This window comes from Paramisgurnus dabryanus, chromosome 3 (genome assembly GCF_030506205.2).
Source record: "Paramisgurnus dabryanus chromosome 3, PD_genome_1.1, whole genome shotgun sequence".
In the NCBI taxonomy this organism is placed as follows: domain Eukaryota; kingdom Metazoa; phylum Chordata; class Actinopteri; order Cypriniformes; family Cobitidae; genus Paramisgurnus; species Paramisgurnus dabryanus.
Window position 1 is genome coordinate 31,818,126 of NC_133339.1, and position 25,137 is coordinate 31,843,262.

At 38.7% G+C, this 25,137-nt stretch overlaps 1 protein-coding gene across 1 annotated transcript; it reads right to left on the bottom strand.

Annotated features, from left to right (window-relative positions):
• Positions 1-1,018: 1,018 nt before the first annotated feature.
• cntnap1 (contactin associated protein 1) lies at positions 1,019-24,868 on the bottom strand. Its single transcript, XM_065255529.2, has 24 exons — positions 24,481-24,868; positions 16,840-16,941; positions 16,145-16,338; positions 14,752-14,905; positions 13,735-13,938; positions 13,354-13,538; positions 11,646-11,798; positions 11,185-11,446; positions 10,509-10,658; positions 9,551-9,722; positions 9,135-9,241; positions 8,919-9,038; positions 8,625-8,828; positions 7,593-7,749; positions 7,256-7,383; positions 6,964-7,137; positions 6,652-6,870; positions 6,332-6,571; positions 5,704-5,946; positions 5,305-5,432; positions 5,136-5,229; positions 4,803-5,033; positions 4,652-4,696; positions 1,019-1,793 (listed from the first exon to the last, which is right to left on the bottom strand). Exons 1-24 carry the CDS (start codon positions 24,542-24,544, stop codon positions 1,594-1,596), a joined length of 3,930 nt encoding a protein of 1,309 aa, XP_065111601.2. The 5' UTR covers positions 24,545-24,868; the 3' UTR covers positions 1,019-1,593.
• Between the last annotated feature and the right edge of the window lie 269 nt (positions 24,869-25,137).

Below are 25,137 nucleotides of genomic sequence, written 5' to 3' on the forward strand. Positions count from 1 at the left end.
GATTGACATTTTGATCAAATGTAATGAAATTGATTCGTTATACGTGATCACTTAAAGTATTGTAAAATGATCTATTTTTGGACAACTGTATCGATTGGACTCCACGTCTATTTAACCAAATACCCAAGTAACAGGTGACCCTCACTAGATGTGAAATCATGTGGATTGTACTAAAAGTGGTGATTTTGGTGTATACTACAGTAGTATAAACATTTCATTTTGCTTTGGCCCACAGAAAGAGCTTCGGCTTTATCACACTAATCTGTAACATTATTTTCACTGCACACACTCAGACACAATAAAGCTTGTCCCTGTGTAATTTGTAGACAAATTGTCTTTACCCTTAATACCAAAATGCCTTGAAAATGAACAGGTAATGGCTTGAAAATGCTTGTGTGCTGTATAGCAGCAGTAAGGATAACATGCCTTAAAGTCGCCATGAAACGGAAGTAGCGATTGCCTTATTTTCCCCGTGGTGACGAATATCCGAATGAAACGGCTTTTGAGATGAAATAAGGCAGGGCTGGATTTGAATTTGTCCATCGAGATCTGATTGGATCGTTTGAAGTTGGGTCGTGTTGCTAATTGCTAATCACTGCGATCTTCTCCCGGACCCCGCCCACCTGCCATACTTTTGACCGGAATTGAAGAGAGATCGTTTTGAGGAGGGGAGGAGATTTGCATTTTTGATTAAAGATTATGAGCACACACGAATTTTAAAAAAATAATGAAGCGCACAGATAAGTCATTTGTTAATAATACCACACTATTAAAAATACATATATAGTTTTTCATTTCAATTTCATTGCGACTTTAAGCTTTTTCATAGGTCTAAGCTGCGAATAGTGACTCCATATTCATATCTGATGTTAAGACTCACTGTGTGTCATTATGATGAAATCTTCATGTATGCTATACATCATGTTTGTCACAAGCAGGATTGTTTTTAGATTTGCCACAGAAATAATATTTCCCAAATATATAATAGGTCAGCACATAACTTGAGCTCTAAAGAAGCCATGGTCATTTGGCTTTATCTTTAAAAAGCAGTGTAAACAAGATGTACTGTACAATACAAGAACACAACTGTATTTAATATGACCTATTTCTGAGAAATTGTGCCTTTATACTTTAATGTATGTTTCAAAGATGTTAGAATAGATCATATCCACATCCTAAAATAATCTAAACTAAAGGATGTTTTTTGCCTTTTGTTAAGTTTCTCTCATTAACACATGACTAGCACATTTGCTGAATTCTGCCAGTACACAGCAATGAGCCCAAATGAGCACTTAACTCTTTGATCTTCCTGTAATGTTACAGAGGCACTTCAGATGGCCCACACACTGCCAGTGCTTATAGACTGAAATGTAAAATATCTCTGTAGCCTGCCCTGTTTGAACCCTGCCAAAAAGCACCAGATATATCAGATTGTACTGTACAAATAAGGGGAATATAAATAAATAGCGATACATTACCATAAAGGCAAAAGATAAATTAAAAAAAGAATGTATTTGTAACTCAGTCCTAATTTATCACCATACTACCCCTCTCACATTCAGATAGCTGTGTAGTTTGTATTTGTACAGTATGTTATTCATTAGGACTTTCCTCCATTATTTCGGGAAGGTTCTTTCTGTCCTTACGCAGGGTGTCAGTGAGGGGCCGTTCGGAGCTCGGGGACTCCAGCTGTTTGGGTTCATTCGTGTGGTAACTGCCTTTATACCTGTACAGGTAAATGTAGAGGCCGTACAGGATCAGGAAAAGCAGCATCAGAGACACGGTCACGATTACTGTGGGGTAAGAAAGACAGTGAAAATATTATACAAGTATCACAATACAATCAACATGACAATCATTTCACAAAGGTTGTAACAATTCCCAAAAATATTCATAAGAACGCACACTTGCGGACCACAACAATGTCAAAACAGTCCTCTTTTTGCACGCTTGTAAACACTGGCGTGGTAGTTTCGTTTACGTCATGTGTGACCTTTCGACATGATTAAGTAATAGGTAAGGTCACACTGACGTGTCACAAAGCTAGTGCAAGACGAGAAGTTGTGGTTTAAAAGTACTTATTTTGTATTTTTTTTTTTAGACGAAAATGACGATCGCTTTGCTAGATAAGACCCTTATGCCTCAGTTGGGATAGTTTAAAGACCATTGAAACTGCAATTTTAAACTGCATTGAAACTGTAAACTGTTGAGGTCCATTATATGGAAAAAAATCATGGAATGTTTTTCTTAAAAAAAAAAAATTCTTCGACTGAACAAAGAAAACACCTTGGACGACATGGGAGTGAGTAAATTATCAGAATTTTTGGTAACACTTTATTTGAAGGGTAGTTCATAAGATTGACACGACACCAACATAATCATGACATGACACATTTCATGAACATGAAGGAGATTTTATGCACGTTTATGACAACTTTTATTAAGTGTCATTTGTTCGATTATGTAATTTTTAATGCCAAGATGACATTGTTTGAGATGTCTTTCTTATAAAAACTTGACATAAACCAATATATCATAACTTTTCATGACAACTTGACAATACCAAGACAACATCGCTGACCACTTTTTACCAATGATACAAATTGAATTTGCCATTAAAATGTTATTAAGTGTTAAAACTGTGTCATATAGTTTAATAACAGCATCATGCATATTCTTCCGTTCATAATGTTTTTTTAAGTTTCCTCCAGGTTTAGGAAATAAAATGAATGATCTAATAATAATAATAATAATAATAATAATTAAAATGGATAAAATTATATTTTATTGCATCCACCTAAAATTAAATGAAAACAATACAATAATGGGTTAAGCCATGCAGCGTTGGGCCCATATCACTGGAAAACGGTTAGTTAAATTAATTAATTAAATGTTTTTTTTATAATTTCTTCTATGTCAGAAAATGTATGAACCCTCTGTGTTAGGAAGAACAAGTTCTGTTAAATGTCAGTTTTTTATGTATTGTGCACATACATTAAGTTAAGTATAATCTTTTGACGTGTTTGTTGCATTTTGTTATGGTATTTGAAATTATTTGACATAGTATTAACACTTAATGGCATTTAAATGACAGTGTAATCTAATGTTAACCCATATAGCTAGGTAGTTTCTTAAGTTTGATGTCATGTTTATGACAGATTTATGACAAGTATTGGTTTATGTCAACTTGTCATAAAGACAATTCAAACAATGTCATCTTTGTGTTAAAAATGACATATTTGAACAAATGACACTTATTGATAATTGTCATAAAATCTCCTTTATGTTCATGACATGTGTCATGTCATGATTATAAAGGTGTCATGTCAGTCTTATGAACACCACTTAAAGTGTTACAGATTTTTTCGTGAAAGTGGAATATCCCTTTAAATGTCTGTGTGTGTATATGAATGTGTGTCCAGGACAAACAGCACTTTGCATATTTACAAAAAAAATAGATAACAGTTAAAGGTGCAATGTGTAAATTTTAGCGGCATCTAGTGGTGAGGTTGCGAATTGCAACCAACGGCTCAGTCCACTGCTCACCCGTTGTTTTGAAATGCATAGAAAAGCTACGGTAGCCTTCACCGGAAAAACATGTCATTGTCAGACACAACTTAGTAAAAAAGTTTGTCCGTTAAGGGCTTCTGTAGGAACATGGTGGCACAAAATGGCGACTTCCATGTAAGGGGACCCTCGGTGTATGTAGATAAAAATGTCAAATTTTAAGGTAATAAAAACATAACAGTTCATTATAAAAAGTTCTTCATACACTTCTGATAATAAAGTTTTGTATATTATTTTGTATTTCTGTCAAGAGATACTTCTAAAAAGTACACACTGCACCTTTAAGCAAGAGAAAAAATTATAAATGTAAAGAAATTAATGTAAAGTACATTTCTCAAATGTTATGTTTAGACCATAGACAAAACACCAGTAATATAGTATAGCTCTTTAGGTTAAAAATTGAGGAGCCACTAAACGCCACCTCTGTCAAAATGAGATAATGACATTAACCAGCATGTTGGTTTTAGTTTGTATTATACATTCATCAAATACTTTCGCTTCAAATCTACTTAATCCCAGCCTCGAGCCATTAAGAAACAATGCTTTTGTTGGGAGAATCCATTAAGAGTCTGATAAAAAATTATTGTTTGCAAGAAAACATGTCAGACGCACTTAGAGGATTTTGCATCTGAGCTCTTCAATTGCACTTTTACATAGTACAATACATTTTATGACTGGTTATGCTGTAGCTGACAGTGGGTGCTTTATCTGTATTATATTCTTGTGGATTATGAATATTCCCTAATCCTGTGTTCTGCAAAATAAGAGGATTTGAGTAATAATTTGTGTAACATGGACAGAGACAGAAAGTTTTATCATCTGCCTGGCAAGGATAAAAATAGTTACCATCAAATACGTAAAAGCAATAATAACAGTGATGTTTGCTTTTCTACCTCTCAGATTATGCTTTTATTTTATTGAGAGAATAGTGGAGAGCAGACAGGAGGTGACTGACATAAGGCAGATTTGACCACAGGTGGGGTCACCCACAGGTGTATAGGGAACCACAGAACTGATGGTCACTTAACCCATGAGCTACAGAAATTAAGAATCATTGTAAAAGTGAGCGTGATAGGTAACTTACATGTCATCCAGGGTGGGGTCACGTCATCATGAATATAATAGAAGACTAAAAGGAACAAACAAACAATCAATTTGATTACAGTCTAATGAACAATTTTTGGCTACTTTACATTGAGATGATTCGGTAATTGTGTTAGGAAATGTAATCTTACACAGCCCTGTGAACCATGGGTCATCCTCCCAAGGTACGTATCCTAAAACAGGAGGAAACGCCCCACAGTTAGACTCCACCACGTAGCCTTGTGTAGTCACAGGTGGGTTTGTCACGTTGGGTCGGAAATAAGCCTTCAGAGGGGCAAAGATATTATAGCGGACTCCTGATATACAGCCCATGAAACCAGGACTGTTGTGCCTCTGAATTTCATATTCAACACCTCCCACCTCTGTAAGGAAAACAAGAAAGACCATCACATTTAGCAAAAACAAGCTTAGGGCTATCTGAAAGCATACCCATTTTAAACAAGAAAGGTATTTTATTTTCTTACCCATGACTCTGCCTAAGAATATAGACTTGGGGGAATCAAATCTGGGAATTTCTCCAGGTACTAACTTTTCAATCCATGGATCCATGTAATCCACCTATGCAGAATTATACAGAAAGGTAAGGACCATGTATCACATGCTGTTATGCTTGTGATGGTATCACATCTGTACCTGCGTCCATACGGTGTAGTTGTGTCGGGTGATGTTGACAAAATGAGGAAAGCCATCAGCCATGTTTCTGTCAGTCAACTTAAATTTATAGTTTATTACACCGAGACGGTATCTCAGTGATAGTGTACCTGCAAAAAAATATATATATTAAAGCACAATACTAAAATCTGATAAAAAAACGGTTCCATACGATGCAAATAAAAAAGATTTGCAAATGATCAATGTAATTATGTTCAAAAAGCTAAAGCACATTCACATGACACTATCCTAATGGGGTTTATTTGTATGCTATGATGTGTGTGTGTGTGTGTGTGTGTGTGTGTGTGTGTGTGTGTGTGTGTGTGTGTGTGTGTGTGTGTGTGTGTGTGTGTGTGTGTGCGTGTGCGTGTGTGTGTGTACCGTCTTTCTTAAGCAGGACAGCGATGTAATCATTGCCGAATGAGCTGATGTACAGAAGCACAGCTGGGGCCTGTAGGGTGCTGAAACTGAACTCTATGTCATCAGTTGTTGTGTTGTAGCCGAGGGTAAAGTTGTGCCAGTGTGGCTCAATCCAAAAATTTGCCCACCAGGCATCAAATGAAATCGGCTCTTTACGGATATCATAACGTAGCCACGCCCCCACGTCAAAGAAAGCCCCGATATCTGAAAGTGTATCATAAAAGCAAAGATCGTACCGTAGTTATTCTGCTTATTCTTGTTTAAGCATATATCTATCCAATATATACTGTCTGAAGAGCATTGTAAAAGAAACTATACCGGTATACATGTGTTTCTTACATGAAGGAGCATGACCTTACTCAGTCAATATATTTAAGATACTACTTTATATAGGTTGATTTTATGTAATAAAAAGTGATTAGTGTATTAAGGATTATTATAAAACATAATTCAGCTCTTAAATAATAAACAAAGCAAACAAATTCTCCTCTGTTAGCTAAAATCAACAGTGGATTTACAGGCTTGAGGTATAATGTAAAAACAACAGTCAACATCTGTCAATTTGTCTTTTAAATGTGTGATAACTCACCTAAATGACAATAATAGCCATCAAATGCCGAGTTATTGCAGTCGCAGGTGTATGCCGCGTATCCATCAATGCACTGGCCTCCGTTTCGACACGGTATAGAGGCATTCAGACACGCTCCAGTGCAGTTCCTACGAATCCCGGCCTTTTCATCAACCTTCCCCTCCAGATCCACCGGCACGCCGTTCATCCGCAGGCCCCGAATGCAACCCAAAAAGGGCCTTAAAGTGTGATTGGCTGCACCTGAATACAGATTCAGGGTATATTTAAAGCAATGCGTTCAAGTCAAATCTTTTATTTAATTCAAGCTTTACAAGTCTTACCAACAAGCAGAGGTTGTGTGAACTTCATGGTGATGTAGGTCTGGCCTGGAAACTTGTGTATGGCCGGAGGCAGGAAATCTACTTTGAGGCGTGCCAGTTTCACATTGATTTCAGCCTCAACGTAGTGCCATTCATTATCATTAAGAGGTTTGGGAGTGTGCAGGGTCACATTTCGAATCCCATCACCCACCATGAAAATGAAAATCACTGAAGTTGTGGCTATGAGAAAAATAAAGATTATTTACCAGTGTGTCAGTGTAACGTTATATGACATCATTTTTGATTGGGAATGGGGTGCAATCCGACACTCACAGTTAAGTTCTATTCGTATGAAATTCCGGAGGTGGTCATCTGAGTTTTCCAGAAAGACTCCGTTGGTGCGATAGGTCCGGAAGTGAAACGTGATGTCGGCACTGGTACCGGGTTTGAAAGTGGGGAATGTCAGATATTGGGGTTTGGTTATTCCTATGGTGTTCCAGATACTCCCTGAAAGAAGATTCCAATTAATTTTTAATGGTCAGATTACAGTGCTCCCATTAATTACTTCTATTTATATATCAGATAGATTTGAATTCATTTGGTCTTTGTATCAGCCTTTACTTACGGTCCCCATGGCAGTACAATGCTCCTACACTGTATTGAGCTTCTGAACCTGTGCGGTTTGTGTCACCTATGACAATTCTCCTGACAGGCAAGTGGTCTCTGAATGACAGATATCCTTTATCTACATGCCTTATAAACAATCAAACAATCAAATTTGTTAAAGGAGCTTTTTTACGACATATAGTTTGCAATCTACGGTTTGATTTTATCAATAAAGTGTTCATCTATTATCTTATATATCCACAGGTATTTGATAATATCTTTTATCATATAACAACGTTAAGAGAGTAGAATTAAATTGAGTTTGTTTATTTATTTACTTTCTCTGTGTCTCTCACCATTGGCGGTAGTCAGCATCACAGTTGCACCAGTATTTGGAGTCAGTGCAGGTTTGATTGACAGCACATCCACATTTTCCACTCTCTGGGAACGCTCCACCCCAATATTCATGACTTTCATTATGTCGACCAATCCAATAAGTGTAAGGCCTTCCATCTGTTAACATTAACCCCAAAAAAAGACAGCCAATGGGGTAATGCAGGCAGAGCTGTCTCATCTTTCGACTCACATGCAAGCTCTTTATTGCTAAAATGTGAAAATGTCATTGTTTGTTTGCAGGAATGTATACTACAGTAGATGTTCAAGGGTATTTGTTGAACTTAAAGGGATAGTTCACCTAAAAATATAAATTCTGTCATCATTTACTTACCCTCAAGTTGATAAAAATGTTTAAATGTTTGTAACCAAGCAGATCTGGGGCACCACTGACTTCCATAGTAGGAAAAAATTATACAATGGAAGTGAATGGTGCCCCAGATCTGCTTGGTTCAAACATTTTTGCCACTTGGGCGAAGTGATAAGTGCAACTCCGAGCGAACTCTCTGCTCCTCAACACGGGGCTTCTTGCGTGCTGCAAGCAAATCACTCCGCCCAAGTAGCAGTGCTTCGTCTTCTGAGAATATAGTATGTATAAGGTTAAAAGATGGCTGTCTCTCATATGACCTTGTTATTTTTACACGCTGTGACTATACAAATCACAACATATAAATATTATGTGTTATTTTGTCACTTATTGGGAGCAATATGCTAGCTGGAGCCATTAATTTCCAGTCTTTGTGCTAAGCTAAGCTAGCGGTGGGTGCGTCAGACAGAGTTAATGCACGCACGGAGATGAAAAGGGTATGTATGCACTTATCTAACTTTAGGGGAAACGGTGAATAAGCTAAAATCCCAAAAAGTCACCGTGTTTCTTTAAGGTTGAGTAAATGATTACAGTATTTTTACTTTTTTCAGTGAACTATCCCTTTAATGTACTCAATTCCACTGATCACTGAGCGTGTTGCTCTAGTAGAGTCCAGTAATACACTTACGTGGAGTGTTGAGGAGACGTGACTTGTAGCATGAGAATTCAATCCACTGTTCGCAGTATAATGAAGTGTTTGCTAAGGCAGTGACTTCATCCCATGATGCATTTACATACCGGAGGTCCCCAATGTACGGTCGATCCAGAGTGGACCCGCTCACCTTTGTGCTTTTCATACGGTTGTGATCGATAACGGTCCATGATTTTTGCACTAAAAATATGATATGATTCATTTTGGTAAACTCACCATTATCAGATCAAATCTTTAAAAACACCCCAAATGTTTCTACTTTGCACATACACATGTTGCAGAAGACTTTAAAAGGCTTCAGTGGTCCACTCAGATCTGGATCTATGGTGTAGTTTCCTGACCAATATTTCCCATTCAGTCTGTAAGCCTCACACGATTCTCTGTAGACCGCTGGAATAGAAAGAGATTTAAATAGTGCGACTCTCATATTTCACCAGCCGAAATCAATACAAGTCAAAAGAAATCTCTTTACTAAAGGACACTTACAGTTATGACAAACCTCTCCCTTATAGCCAGTGTTGTTACATACACACAGAAAGTCATTCCAGGACTGAATACACCTGCCTTCATGTTCACATGGGTTTGGAGTGCACCTGAATAAAAGCAACAGCTAACATTTCAATAATTCAAAATATTACATTGCATGTCTTTATTCTGAAATACGTCAAATGAATTAGATACTGCACATCAGACAAATGCTAAGATCAAACCTACTTAAATATTTCTTGTTATTTTTCCATTGTACATTTAATTTGTAGATATTTAAACTTTGTTTCTCCTTTATGAAATTAATTTATATTAATGCACATTGCTTTGACTGTATGACTACTCCTGGTTACTAAGATGTTACATTTTAAGTTACAGAACGCACCCTATACTTTAAGGAGGTCTCATATACACACCTGTCTGTAATTCCGCAAGTGCCCACTAGGATTTCGGCATATCTGCCCCATTTTCTCTGCAGCATGACATCTATATCCACAGGCTCATCATCTATAAAGATCTGCTGCATGCAGCCGTGAAAGCGGGATAGTTTGGTGACACAGCGAGCTGTGTTATTGGTCTTAGGACAACCTGCAGTGAGTCAACAGATGTTTTTTATTCATGATATCATTATATACACTGAAAAAAAATTATTCACTCAATTTACTAAATTTTTTTAAGTGAAATGGTTGCAGTCAATTTATTTAAGCTACATTTAAACAAAACTAAACTAAACAAAAAAATAGAAAAAAAAAACACTTTTGTTTAAAAGTGTAGCAGAGGATTTTCTCGAATTTTAGAAAAGAACCGCCTTCTCCGCTTTTTAAAAAAATGCAGTTGCGCAACGCTCCTGATTGACAGCTAGGAGGACCAATAGTCTTTATGATCCACCCGGAAAAAGAAAATCCTCCGCAATAGCGTTAAATGTAGCTTAAATAAATTGATTGCAACCACTTACCTTAAAAACAATTTGTAAATTGAATGAATTATTTTTTTCAGTGTACTGTGCAGATATGAAACAACAAATAGATTCTTATTTAGCATTGATGATGAACATTGCATTTAAGATATCAGATGTGCTTTTAGTGTCAGAGTGTACATGCGGAGCTCAGATCCAAGTGCCTCTAAATGCCACCTCCGTCAAAAATGAGATATTTATATAAACCGAATACTCTTGGCACATATTATACACTTTTATCAAATACTTTTGCTTCGAATCTGCTAATTCTCGGCCCAGGACATGTAGAAATATTGATTTGCTGGTATAATCTATTAAGAGGGTTTTGCATATGAGCTCTTTACATTATGTAACTATTTAATTATCATATACTGAATCATCAATATTCATTAATAAGACAAAGCAGACTAATCACTCACCCCCGAAGAAGTAGCGGTCTCCTGTACGGACCGTGAAGGGGTTGGTGATCTTCAGTGGGGAGCTCTCATCTTCATCAATTGTGATGGACAGCAAGTTGTCTTTGGCGGCAAGGTCAATTGTGTGCCAGAAGCCATCATTCAGACGATACCCTGAGAGAGAACAAGAAAGACGCAATGTTCAGGAGATACCAGACATTAAGGTAAAAGTGTGACATAACGAATATAATAGACACTGATCAGTGGCGGCTTGCGACTGCTCTTCCGAAGGGCGAAAATTCAAAATATGTGTTTGTTGCGTCATGTGAACCATGTGCATCACATGTTTGGCCAAAATAAGTGCCTGCTGCACACACATCAAAACCGTTTATGATAAAAGAGACCCTCACGTTCACAAAATACAAGCAAGACACTCCCTTAACAATAAACTCAGATTACGCATGAGATTATGCGAGTATCTTGCAAACGCGACTGTCTCTTTTATCACAAACCCTTTAGACGCATCTGCAGCAGGCACTTATTTTGACAAGATATGTGATGCACATAGGTTCACTCGATACACCGAACACATATTTAGAAATTATGAACCGGGCTACATACATGTTGTGACGAACTTCGCATCAAGCGCCCTTGAAAAAAGAAGTCACCGGCCGCCACTGACACTTATCCTAAACGATACCTGCAGCAAAGCGTATTCTCTTGTTTCCAGGCTGCATGAGAGTGACGTTGACCTGTCCTTCACTGAGCCCCAGCTCCAGAGAGCCCAAATCATCAGCAAACCTGGTGAACATCAGCAGGCCTGTGTAGTCCCAGGAGCGGAACTTAAACTTCACAGCCAGACGGTTCTTCCGAAAGAACCCGGGGAGCTGCAGGTAGTTGTTTGGTCCCGCAAAGGTCATGGGCTTCCAAAGTAGGTCACGGCAGATATAATGCATCATTTTCTGAAGGAGGGCAAAATAAGGAATGGAAATAAAAATCAAAAGATGACTATCGTAAAAAACATTCAGCAATGGCAATACAGTGCACATTTACAGTACATGCAGTTATATGTACTGGCTGTTATTACTCTATAATACAAGCTTCTGGTGATGAAACCTTTATAAATTAGGCCCTATTATGCTCTCTAAAAACTTCACATACCTTTTTAGGAGCTAGTCGAACTTCAGGCTCCTGGTACTGTGTCATCTTGATGATATTAATGCCATTGATGAAGACATTCTCCATACACCCACGGAAGTTTACCTTACCAGGAAGGTGAGGCAAGTCTTTCTCAATCACCCCGCCAACATAAAGCTGAAGAGTAAATGGATAATAACTGGTTAAATTTCTAAAAACGCTAATGGATCATAACTTAATTAAATAAGCAAACATTATTTTTGTTCTCCATGAATCATGATATTCACCTTTAAAAAAATACATCACTCTTCTAAATCAATAGACAAAGAGAGATTCCCCTGATAATGGTAGATATCGGGCCCTATTTTAACGATCTGAAACGCAAGTGCGAAGCGCAAAGCGCAAGTGAGTTTGTGGGCGGATCTTGGGCGCTGTTGCTATTTTCCCGCCGGGAGAAATAACTCTTGCGCCAGGCGCAAATCTATAAGGGGTTGGTCTGAAGTAGGTTCATTATTCATAGGTGTGGTTTGGGCATACCATACATTGGCAAATACTCACTTCACTTCACTTAAAGGCATAACGTCAAATAAACCAATCAGAACGTCATCCAACATTCCCTTTAAACGCAAGTGTGCAAGTTCCATGGCGGGTTGCTATTATTATGACGGATTATTATGACCAGGCGCACACCAGGAGCGGTTCACAGCCGAGGAGACCAACGTTCTTGTAAGAGCAGTCAAAGACAGAGAAGTTGTTTTGTATGGGGATGGGAGAAACCCGCCCAAATCAGCATCGGTTAAACAGGCGTGGGAGGAAATAGCCGCAATTGTATAATCAGCTGGCATCCCCAGGACGTTGCGCCGCAGGTGCTACAATGATTTCAGGGGACGGGGGAATCCCAAGCTTGCCAGCATAAATCGGGCACGCCGTGTAACGGGAGGTGGATCTGCCTCTACACAGACGCCAGCAGAGGACATCGCTGCGTCCACCCTCACCGCTGAAAGCTAAGAAACGCAAGCAGTCCAACTCCAAAGTACTCTTACAAATCAAGTTCACATAAGGTTTCTTATGAAAACATTTTAATTATTATTTACATAAAATAAATGTAATACAGCCACACAAAAAAGTTATGAAAATATTTTAATCGTTATTTGCATGATAATAATTTAACGCAGCCACACAAAATAAATAAGAACTATCACCACAATGCTCACCACAATGATTTCCCTTATCTCATGTGTTAATATTTTTATTGTAACAATTTATGATTTGCAAAAATAACTGTTGCATCTGTGTAGATTAGATAAGCAAAGTGTGTGCGCGTTGTGCACGCTATACATTATGGTCAAGCATGCGCCCTTAAAATAGCATAATGAACAACGCGCAACGCGCCACTGACTTTAGACAATTTTTTTCTGGTCAGTGGCGCAATTGTTTTTTAAAACTGCAAAATAGCATCAGGGATGGTTTGCGCCAAAACACGCCTCCTTTTTTGCGCTGAACCGCCCAGGGAGCGCAAGTTCATTCCCTAGTTTGCTGACGTGCGTCTGTGGAGGGAAAAACCCGCTGTGCGCCGGTGCAAAATACGAATGATCACTGACAAAGTCATTTGCGCAGGGTGCAAGATAGGGCCCATTGTATCTTTGTGGCGTTTGACTCAAAAAAAATTAAAAATGATAATAATAAATGTGAGTGAATGTAATTCAGTTTAAAAAGTGTCAATCAGTTCCACCTGTTTGTCCAGATCCAGGTGCTGAAACTCTCCGTTGAGTATAGCAGTCTCAGTCTCGCTGTCCAGGGTGAAGTTCACCTCTCGGCCGTAGCGTTTGATGGTGACGTAGTGCCAGTGTTGAGTATCCAACAGGTTTCCCAGTCTCATTGTGGTCATCCCATTGCTGTTATGGACTGTGCTGCTCCCTTAGGTAAAGCATGAATCCAGTCAGAATACGCCTGTTATCCAACTAGCTCTATGCCATTTTGAAAGTTTTGAAATAAATAAATTGTAAGAAAGTTCATAAGATAACTAAACAGATAATTCAGATATTCGATTGACTGTATCCAGACCTTTCTTTGTAATATATTGAATCTGCACACTAGGTCTTATCATCATTACCCAGGTTGATGTGTAAGTACAGCCGGCCAGTTTTTAGCTCTAGAGTGATGGAGTCTCCCTGCAGCCCCTCACTGTGCAAAAGAATGCCGTCTTTCTCCAGGGTCTTAAAGTTCAAAGCATAATGATCCTGTAGCGTTCTCATCTGGCCCTTTGGAAACGAATACGCCACCATATCATCACCCTCAAAGTGCATCACGTACGAATCTGTGAAGGAGAGGTTTGTCGGAGATTGTACTGGGAAATTGTATTTATTTTAAAGATGAACATGAAATAAACAACAAAATAAACAGAGTTTCTGTTTGGCAAATAATTATCTTTACTTTTACACCAACAGAGTATTTGTGCCTATCAGTCTGTGTTAAGATGCTTGGAGTCATCCCAAGGTAGCCTTAATATGTTGTTTTACTATTGTTGAATAATATGTGATGCTGCTGGACCCCTTACCAGTCATAAGTCGCACGGGTATATTTGTAGCAATAGCCAACAATACATTGTATGGGTCAAAATTAAAGATTTTATTTACCCAAAATCATTAGGCTATTGAGTAAAGATCATGTTTTGTGAAGATATTTTGTATATTTCCTACAGTAAATATATATAAAAAAATATTTATTATTCGTAATGTGTTGCTAAGGACTTCATTTGGACAAATTTAAAGGTAATTTTCTTTGATTTTGATTCTTTTGCACCCTCAGATTTCAGATTTTCAAATAGTTGTATCTTGGACAAATACTTTACAAGCCATACATCAGAAAGTTTATTTATTCAGTTTTCAGATGATGTATAAATGTTGACCCATATGACTGGCTTTGTGGTCAATGGTCACATATATGTCTGTGCTACCAGAAAAATATCTTAATTTTTTGCAATGCAACTCTGGTTAATGAGGTTGGTTGCAAGCTTGCAACTATTACAAGGCACTGAAGAGATGTTCTGTATCATATTTTGGGATGCTAGTTTTAGTGACACGGTCCAGACTTGCTATCAGTCCAAATGTGCTAGAGTTTCTCAGTTTACCGTAAGGACAGCCGTAGACTTCCAGTCGAAGGCCAATCTTGCCTCCATTTTCAGTATTCCATCCCATGGGATAAATGCGGAGATGTTTGGCAGTGAACGCATAATGAAAGACGTTCCTCTTTACCTGGTAGTAATTCCAGTTGCCAGGCAACGTCTGAGAGACAAATACATCTGATATTCAATGCCCTGTGATTTTTATACGCCACTTAAATCATAAACTTACTAATGGCTACAGCTTCAGTATGCCTACAGATAATCCTTTACTAAAAGCATATTTAAAGGGATAGTTCACCCAAAAAAGAAAATTCTGTCATAATTTACTCACTCTCATGTTGTTTTAGATCTGTATGAATTTCTTTTTTCTAATGAACACAAAAGAAGATATTTTAATAAAATGATGATAAGCACACAGCAGATAAAAACATTAACAAATCCTATGGAACCTTCAACTGTGTGCTTACCATATTGAATCAAAATATCTTTATCATCATTTATCACAATACTTCCATAGTATTTGTTGTCAATTATTGAAGGAAGTCAATTATTTCCACCAGCTGTGTGTAGGGTTGCAATAAGGCGAAAAGTTTCCAGTAAACCTAAACTTTTTTTTTTTTAGTCAGTGTATTTGTCTTTACAATGGTATAATGTAAAAAAAATATGAACCCTTGACTATGTATACTGTGTTAGACTTGATGAGACTAGTTCTAGTGCACTTATGTATTGCTGTTCCTGTGTTGCTCTAATTGCTTCTATTGTTACCTCATTTGTAAGTCGCTTTGGACAAAAGCTAAATGTAATTGTAAAGTTGTTGCACACTAGCTTACACACAGCACAAGGAAGTTTTTTTTTTTACAAATGTATATGTGAATACATGCAAAAATTGACATTTTGACTTTTTTTGTGTAGGATTCAAGAAATGAATCTGTGCATGGTTTGGAAGAATGCAAGTACATGCAGGGGGTGTGGCCTCAACAGCCCTTCAGTAAGCAGTGTGCTGTGTGCATGTGACTGAAGAACGTGCAGGGTAGAAATTCAACTGAAATTGCATTAAATCTTGTTATGCTGCAAGATTTAAATAAATTTTTTAAAATTCCCAGTTTATTCCCATTAATTCCTGTTAATTCCCATATATTCCCGTTAATTCCCATGGAAAATTTCCAGCATTGAAAATTCCTAGAATTTTGCAACCTGTGTGCTTATCATCATTTATCAAAATGTCTTCTTTCATGTTCATCAGGCAAGAACAACATGAGGGTGAGTAAATTAAGACAGAATTTTCCTTTCCTAAGTTTGAGCCTTAATGTCCTGAACCAAGTATTTTTTGTAAGCACAAGCATGTCACTTAATTGGCTCTAATTAATCTTAAAGACTGACAAATACAGACAATGTTTACCATGTTGCCTCCTTTCATGACATATGGAGTCCATGTGTCGGGTCGGTCTCCATACAGCACCATGTATTTTGTGACCCAGTCATAAGAGTTGAAGGTACCCTGAGTAGCAATCGCCATGATACGATACTTTGTCCAAAAGTCAATCTGCATCCATGGCTGTCTGTCCTGAGGGGAAGGAGACCAGCCACTGCTCCCTATATCATCAACACACACATGTGAGAAAATAAGTTAATAAAAATATGCGCATAGACTTGACATAGTGACAAAACACATAACCAACATTTTTATTATGCAGAAGTGAAATAATTTCCTTAAAAAAAAAATTAATTTGTGACACAACACAATGGTTAAGCTATAGCTTGACTGGACGCACAATCATTCATATCCACAACACCTTTTTTTTTAAATGCCACAAAGCCAATTTATTTTGCAATACTAACTACAATGTGATTTGTATTAACAGACATGACCCCTATTAGGGGAACCAAAACTCTCCAAAATGTTTGTGACATCTTGATATTCTTTTATTTTATTATTATTATTGATTCATGCATTTTGCTGATGTTTTATCCAAAGCGACATACAGTGCATTACAAGCTATAATCTTTTTTTATTAGTACTTGTGTTACCCGGGGTCAAACCCATGACCTTTTGCACTACAAACGTGATGCTCTACCACTGAGCTATAAACTTACCGTACAGTTTGCCAAAGTGTGCAGAGTAAAGAAAGTTATATCTTGATGATGCATGAAAAGCAGAGGAATACAGCGGAGACACCAGCGGATCTAAGCATGGCCCTGAAAGCAATAAAACATATTTGCTTTTAAGTTAATTAAATTGCAATTTTTCAAGCACTTCACAAAAACATTATACATTGACCTTAAAATGACAGAAAAATGTCAAATGATTTAGTCAGTGAAACTAGCTCAGTAAAGTTACAGTTAGGATGCAGCCAGAGGAATGAAGACAAATCATTGTAAATGTGTGTTTTGTTTGTAATGTATCTTTCTAGATAGACAAATAGGACAGAATATAAACCAGGCCTATTAAGAGAGCCTTTGCCCTGCTGTTTCATTGGTTGTTCTGTTACACAAATCCCTGCTTCAATTAGAACTGGCAACATTTCAGCCTAATCTAAACAGCAGCGTCAGATAAACCCACCTCAATCTCACCCTCTCAACAGAGCTCTAATAAAGCCATCTGCCCAAATGGCATCGCATCTCATCCAGCACACCTCACTAACTACAGCAGACACACAAACCACAAGGGAATATAGAGAATATGTAAAGAGACTGATGAGCAACTATCAAGACAAACAACCAGGAAAATAAGAAATTATCACTCCATTCTACAGTAATCCTTCACATTTAGTGTTTTCAAGGGCATTTAGCACAAGAATAGTAGATCGAATTTATGTCCACTTTCAGATGAAATGTGCAAGACTAATGAGATCAATCTAATAAAACAAGACTCACAAATAAAATGCCTCACTGTAAGCAGGCTCATAGTCGGAGCTTACCACACTTTTTTGAAGAATGTGCATGCATTTTTTGTGGTTTTTGCATCATTAAAATTGGATTTAAATATGCATGGGTCCTCTGTTCACCAGGACGATGCACATGATTGCAGCCTGTGTGTGTTTCTCAAGGTGGTATTATCCTGCAGAAACCACAAACAGACTGCAGGGGTCTGACTGCACAGTTCAAACACCCAGAGAAAGAAATGGTATTAGTATTCTATCCACTGCAGCTGAGAGAGAGAGAGAGAGAGAGAGAGAGAGAGAGAGAGAGAGAGAGAGACACATGACAAAATACTGCATGACTCATCTAGTTTATTCCCATGTGATTTTCACTTGAGAATCTGCTTTGAGGAGAGAGAGAGAGAGAGAGAGAGAGAGGATCCCGTTGCTTTGATATTATCTTTCAGTCTTTGCCTATAGCTCGAGTCTTCATGTTATAAATTCAATTTAAGATTAGAAAACGTTACGTCCAGCTTTTCTTTATTTCAGCCTTATCTCATAGGAAAGGTGGCAGTCTATCGTCTTAGATGTGAGCGAAAGAAATGAAATTGACCTTGCCAGGACAAAGGAAGTGTGCATGTCTGCAAGATGTCTGGGCTTGGTCAAGATGTTCTTGTAGCCCTGATTTAGAGTAATGAATCATTTATGTTGTTAAAACATCATACTGTAATAACAGAATTACATGGAATACAAAACTAATGTTTCCGTGAGTTATCGGAGCATTTATGATTAGGGGAAGACTGTTGGTATTTAGACAGTCACCCTATCTCTCTCCAATCACTGTTCTTTTAGCAAAGTTGAAATGAAAGTATCTGATGAACATATAATATTTGCAGAGAGCATTCGGTCAATATCTATCTCATTTTTGACGGAGGTGGTATTTAGCGGCTTTTGCATCTGAGCTCTTCCTTGATATTTTAAACACCAATGTATATCACCCTAACACAGGGGTGTCAAACTCATTTTAGGCTGAGGGCCGGATGGTAAATAATGCCACGAAGTGCGGGCCGGATAATTTTTTTAAACCTTAGTGTGCTGATAATTGTGTTAAAATTAACTAAACAAACCAATTAATTAATTTGTTTAGCAAGAAAACTAGAGAAACACACAGCTCTGTGAAAACTACATTTCATAAGGTCACACTCGTACTGTACATACTATACACACAAATTTACATCTGTACAAAATCCACTGGCCTTAGGTTGAAAAGCTTTAATTTAACTTTTGCCTTAATGCCAAAATTATTTATAAACCATTCACTTTTCTTTGGAATATATTTGTAATGAGAACAGTCATTTAGAAAATGAAAATGCTAGATGGGGCAGTGGCCCAAACCAAAAATGGCACTATGGGGGGGTGGTACTATTATTATGGTTTTTATAAAGTATTATAAATATGATGTGTTATATTACTAGCATCAACTTAGACAAGTGATTATAATGGGAAATATAATAACAAGAATTAAAGTGTGACAATCTGCTAAATATTCAATATGATTTACCTGCTGGCTTGATGGAGCTTTGGATCCATGTTTGTAATGTTGAACTGCCTTTAGCAGCCTCCCTTTCCGTTCTCTGTCGTTATTTTGTGAAGGCATTGGTGTTTTTTTTTTTTGTCTACAAACTGTGCCAAGAACAGCAAATTTAGTGTTTATATTAACTTAGATCTGATCGGGAACATTAAATCCATTAGACAAGCATTGTAACGTTAATACTAAAAATGTGGATATTTTGTTGTTGTTTGCTTGCTAAGTTGTTAGCACTTTTAGAACACCGACAGCAAATCATTACCAGAAGAAATACATAAACAAACTTCCAAATTCCTAATTCTGCGGTTTAACAACTGATATAATGTAATGAATCTACCTGTTGCAACGAACTTTGGAAACTGTCGTCTTCGCTCTCCAGGCAGAGAGTGGACACAGAGATGCTGCGGAGCGGGCGGGAAAACACGAAGTGGATTACCGGAATCAGTGGATCTTTAGCGGAGCGGTAACAATAAAAAGATTTTTGGGCACCGTGTTTAGTCTGTTCCGCGTTTTGCTGGTTCCGCAAGTCTCTCATATTAAAAACGAACTAGACACCCGCCTGAAAGGGTTTTTAAAATATGTATTTAATATTTAATAAAACTGTATAAATCATCATGCGGGCCGGATTGGACACCTTTGCGGGCCGTATCCGGCCCGCGGGCCGCATGTTTGACATCCCTGCCTAACACATCACCAGCAACAGCTCAATATTTTATTCACACTGGGGGATAAAATCTGTCAGGAACAAGACACGAACCCAGGCACAATAAACAAAGCAAGTGTCTTCACACAAAACATTGTACTGCCAGAACCCTGTCACAAGGAGCTAGAAACTATGACAAGACAGGATCCTGACAGTACCTCAAGGAGGAGACACAATAGACATAAGACAAGACTGAGACACAGAACCAACAAAACATGACAAATAAAAACAAGGGCAAACAAGAATAAATTACAAAAGGGTTGAGGTGAAACAATGAAAATAACCAACTTGACATGGGGGTGGAGGCACAACAGAGTTCACAATGGGAGAGGAGAATGGGAACAGAGTCCTTAGTCCAGGTAATGGAACAAGGAGTCTGGGCAGGCTTGATGGGGGGTAAACGGGATGGAATAGTCCCAGGGAGACAACAAAGGGAGGCAAGGGCAAGTCATAAAAGGGATAAAAAGCTGAGGTTGGACAGGTCCAGGGTAGGCACATGGGAACAGGGCAAGATCCAAGGGCTGATGAGCCAGAGGGTGGTTTAGGACTCTCTGGGTCTGGGAGTGAGTTCAGGGAGGGCATAGACACAAGAAATTGAGGACCAGGTAGAGGGGCAGGGTAATGATGGTGCAGGGGATGTAGCAACAGACATTAGAGGGGATACAGGGATCAAGACAGGGGGCGTTTCAACCAGCAGCGGAGGCGAGACAGGGACCAAGACAGGGGGCACTGCTGTTGGCAACGAGGACAAGACAAGGACTAAGACGGGGAGCGCTGCAGCCGGCTGTGGAGCCGAAACCGGAGGTGCTGCATCCAGCAGTGGGGCCAAGACAAGAGTCACTGCAGTGGGCTTGAGATCGGAGACAGGGGGCAATGCAGCGGGCTAGAGAACTGATGCTCCCTTCCTCCTTTTCTTTCTCTTGGGGGGAGTCACTGGGGTCGTGGCCAGTTGAGGTGACACAGGGACAGACAAGACTGGCTCAAAGGGAGCACAGAAGGCATTACTGGTTCTGGATAGGAAGCATCCGAGGCCGATCCCCGGGTGGCTCCTTTCCCTCTTTCTTCTGAAGGCTGGCTCCTGGGGCAGTGCTCTCAGTAGGCGACAGAGATGGAGGAGGGTGCTCTAAGGACATGACACCCAGGATGCAATCCTCCTGGAAAGAAGGCAGTGAACTTGACATGGAGCTTGGGATGGCTTTTGATTCTGGTCCCGTTGCCGCTGTCGTAGGACGAGGTGGCCTACCAACTCCCAGTAGGGAAGATGGAGCAAACTCCCTCGCCCATGTAGAGGTGCAGGGTTGTTCAGGCCAGCCACAAAGTAACTTACAGACTAGACAGAATAGACTTAACAATAAACTTGACAATCGACTACACTTAAATTGACTGAATACTAGACTAGACTTAAGAAGAATCAAAACACAGTATACAAAATGAACGAGCACAGAACAGCAAATACAACGGCATAAGATAGGGGAGCAAATCAAGAGGGAAACAGGGAAAATGAATTAAACAATAGGATGATAAATAAGGAGACAAGGGGGTGTGGCGGGAGATGAAACAGAAGTCACAAGGCCTGAATAAACAAAGCCAGTGCCTACACACAAAACATTGTACAGCCAGAACCCTGTCACAAGGAGCTAGAAACTATGAGAAGACAGGAGTCTGACAATAATGAATCAGCTCAATGTGACCCAGCCTCATCCATCTTTTATTATTGCCAGTAACTGTGCTTTAAATTGAAGTTTTTGTGATTTCTGATTTTCTTTTAATTCTTTCCCCTGGAAGGTGTTAGAGCAGAGACGAGTGACCCGCAAGAGCAATGGTTATGGTTATTAAAGTGCTCCATCCAGAGCTGCTGCAGGGAAAACAATGGCACATCCATACACACCTGTGCAAAACTCGAATACAAATATTCAAGCCCTTAGAAATACATTTATATTCTGCCTCTGCTCATGTGCCAGGTTTGCAATCTGGTCTTTTTAAGTCATACTGTAAGTTTACCTGCTTATCTGTTATTTAATAAAATAATAAAAGACAAAGGCCTGATCTTTATACTTTGAGACAGAAAGCCAGTTGCTGAACTATTCATGACATATTTATACCCGTCTAAAACTAATATGTTTGCCTAATGTGACCCTGTCAGTAAAAACCCATAATTTTATTGTAATTTACTGTTTACAAGAAATGTACAAGAAATTCTGCAAAGGTCATGTCAATATTAAAAATCAAACTTGCTCCTAATCTCATCACTCTAAAAAAACAAACGGTGCTATATAGCACCAAAACAATTGCTTTGGATCGTAACGATAGAAGAACCATTTTAGTGCCATATAGCACCGGTGAAGAACCAGTGAAGCACCAGTGAAGCACCAGTGTAGAACCATATAGGGGCCATATAGCACCACATATGGTTCTACATAGCACTATATGGTTCTACACTGGTGCTTCACTGGTGCTTCACTGGTTCTTCACCGGTGCTATATGGCACTAAAAATGGTTCTTCTATCGTTACGATCCAAAGCAACTGTTTTGGTGCTATATAGAACCGTTTGTTTTTTAGAGTGTATATTACTGTATGAACCTTTAGTCTGGATCAGTATATTTTGAAAACCTTGTCCCTTTGGATGGTGGTGGGTACATATTAACCATTAAATCTCATTCCCCTTATTGCTATTGGCCCAAACTTACATTTTCCCTTATAAAAACCTATAAGGCCATCTGTTATTGTCTACTTATCCTGAATCTGTGTTCACAAATTTGTGTTTCCATTCTAAAAAATCAGCCTCACTGAAATATTAAACTCTTTTATTTCACTTCCCACCCCTGTGATGTGATATTTTTGCCTCTTGCTTCCTCCCTGTTCCTCCCTTCCCCTCTCTCTCTCTCTCTCTCTCTCTCTCTCTATGTCGTGCCCTTGGAAGATTTCTACTTAAAAGCAGAGCGCGGAGACAAATGTGAAGAAGCATCATTGAACAGTCTCTCTCTCTCTCTCTCTCTCTCTCTCTCTCTCTCTCTCTCTCTCTCTCACATGTGTTTCTGTACAGGCTCTCCCTCTGTCTCTGCAGGCTGACACAGCACTTCTGCTATAGGAGAAGTGCACACATATCACGTGAGCTGTATCTGCATTAGAAATAGGTTCAGAGCCAGACTGTTTGGATAGGGTGTGCTTAGCATTTTTAGCAGCCATGGCCACCTGCAAACAAGAATGCACCTATGCATGAATTATTCAGGATGGGCAGCACTAGGTAGTTACTTTAAATCAAGCACAAAAGATAAGCTCCTGAAATACCAAAGAAAACCCTGATTCAATCCAAGAAGTGTCTGCATTATATCACTCCCTTGCCACAGCCTAAAAATACACACTAAATCTTTCACAACTTCCTGAACAGCATCTAACACACACCTCTGCATATAAACTCACCTGCCAGGTCTTGTAAAATAGTATAAATAGATCCCTTTTCAGTCTGGACTGTTTTCACTCAATCCTAAACATGTATGTGTTAGTGCTAGTTAATTTCTCTCCTTTATGCTGACTGGATCACTGAAATTCTTCTTGTCAAATTGTTTGGATTTCATATAACCTCATTGTTTCATACACTGCGCTATTATTGTTTCAACGAAATTTGCAAAACCCAATGCAAAACAATAAGTTATAAACGTACAGATCTGACAAGGGATTACATTTTTGATTAAAATTGGCTATATAAAATACCAGAGAGCAACTGAGTGCATTACATAAATGCAGCCAGTCCATAAAGCCACAACCTGATACATCATGTGTCATTACAAGATGGTGAATGAATAAATACAAAAAGATATAAAGACTTAAGTGATGCAAAGAACATTTGCTTATATAATATATTCTATTGTAGTTATAATAATACTTTCAATTAATTTATATTTATAAGCATTATGTTTATAATAAAATTCTGCAACAATCCCACCAGCAGTTTATTACCCAAATGACTGACCAATCTAAATGACAGCATGCTTTTATTATTATTATTAGAGCCTTTAATGATTATTAAAATGCTATCTTCATGTTAACCTAATGTATGAACTGTCATGCAGTCCATCTACGTCATATGAATTTGGGAGTTCGTGGACAGTAACGAATCCACCCTACTAACCGCAGCAGGGTGGTCCCACAAGCGCATTTGATTTCACACAAATCGAATATAACTTTTAACCCGTAAACACTGAAGTTCATGCAAAATCTGAAAATATGTGAGTGTGTCCTTTCCGCGTGTCCCCTGCACCGGGATGTGCGCAAAACGCCCCTCTCCATGCAGAAACTTGCGCGCGGAAGCACTGCAATGCAGAAAGAGTCGCGAGCCCGGACTCAGGACTACATCGATGCTTTACCTCTCAACAACAAATCTGCATACTCTAAACAAATGGTTTAACACCAGTTTTTTTTCGCTGATTTAGAACATTAAAAGCTCATAAATCGTAATTTTGCCTCGACATCAAAACCAGGTCCTTGTATTACTAATGCAATTGTTGATGCAGGACATTAATAATAGAAATAGCCACAAATATAACAAATATAAAACACTCTATCCTGCATCTGCAGTTTTACTTACGTGTCGAGCAATGCTGAAAGCCGAGAAAGATTAAAAGGATTGGGCCAAGAATTTTGATATCCATCCTCTCCGGTAGACGGAGTCGCTCTCGACCCCCTGTTCTGATGAATAAATCAAGCGTTATCCTTTCTGCGTCACCGGACAGTGCAGCATCGTTTAGCCGTTATTTCAGCCAACTTTAACTCGCGCGGCTTCAACTCTTTCGGCCGGGATGGCGATACAGTCGCTCGCTAGAGGCGGGCGCGCGCGAGGCAAAGTGGTGCTGATGCTGCGCTTTGGCGGGAGCGCGCATAGTACTTTATTAAATCAAATACGTCGGAACTTTGTTATAGTCTGGTTGTAATAAATACGTGAACAGTGTGTAAAACACAGATATAGAGGAAAAAGTGGATTTGCACGGTTTTAAAATGGTCTACAGTAGACCGCCAAGACTTTAGTGTCCGGGTTTACTGTGAGGGAGGGGGGCGCCTCTCCTTTGAGAGGAGAAAAAAACTTTTGGACACGAGCAGTTTATTCTCACTCACTATGCAGTACTGCAGAAGAGAGCTTCATCGTTGTTTTCTTCTATTTTTCTGTTTATTTTTAAAAAATTACAATATTGTTTAATTGTACATGGGATCAGTGTTTGAGCACTAATAACAAAACTGATATCAAGTC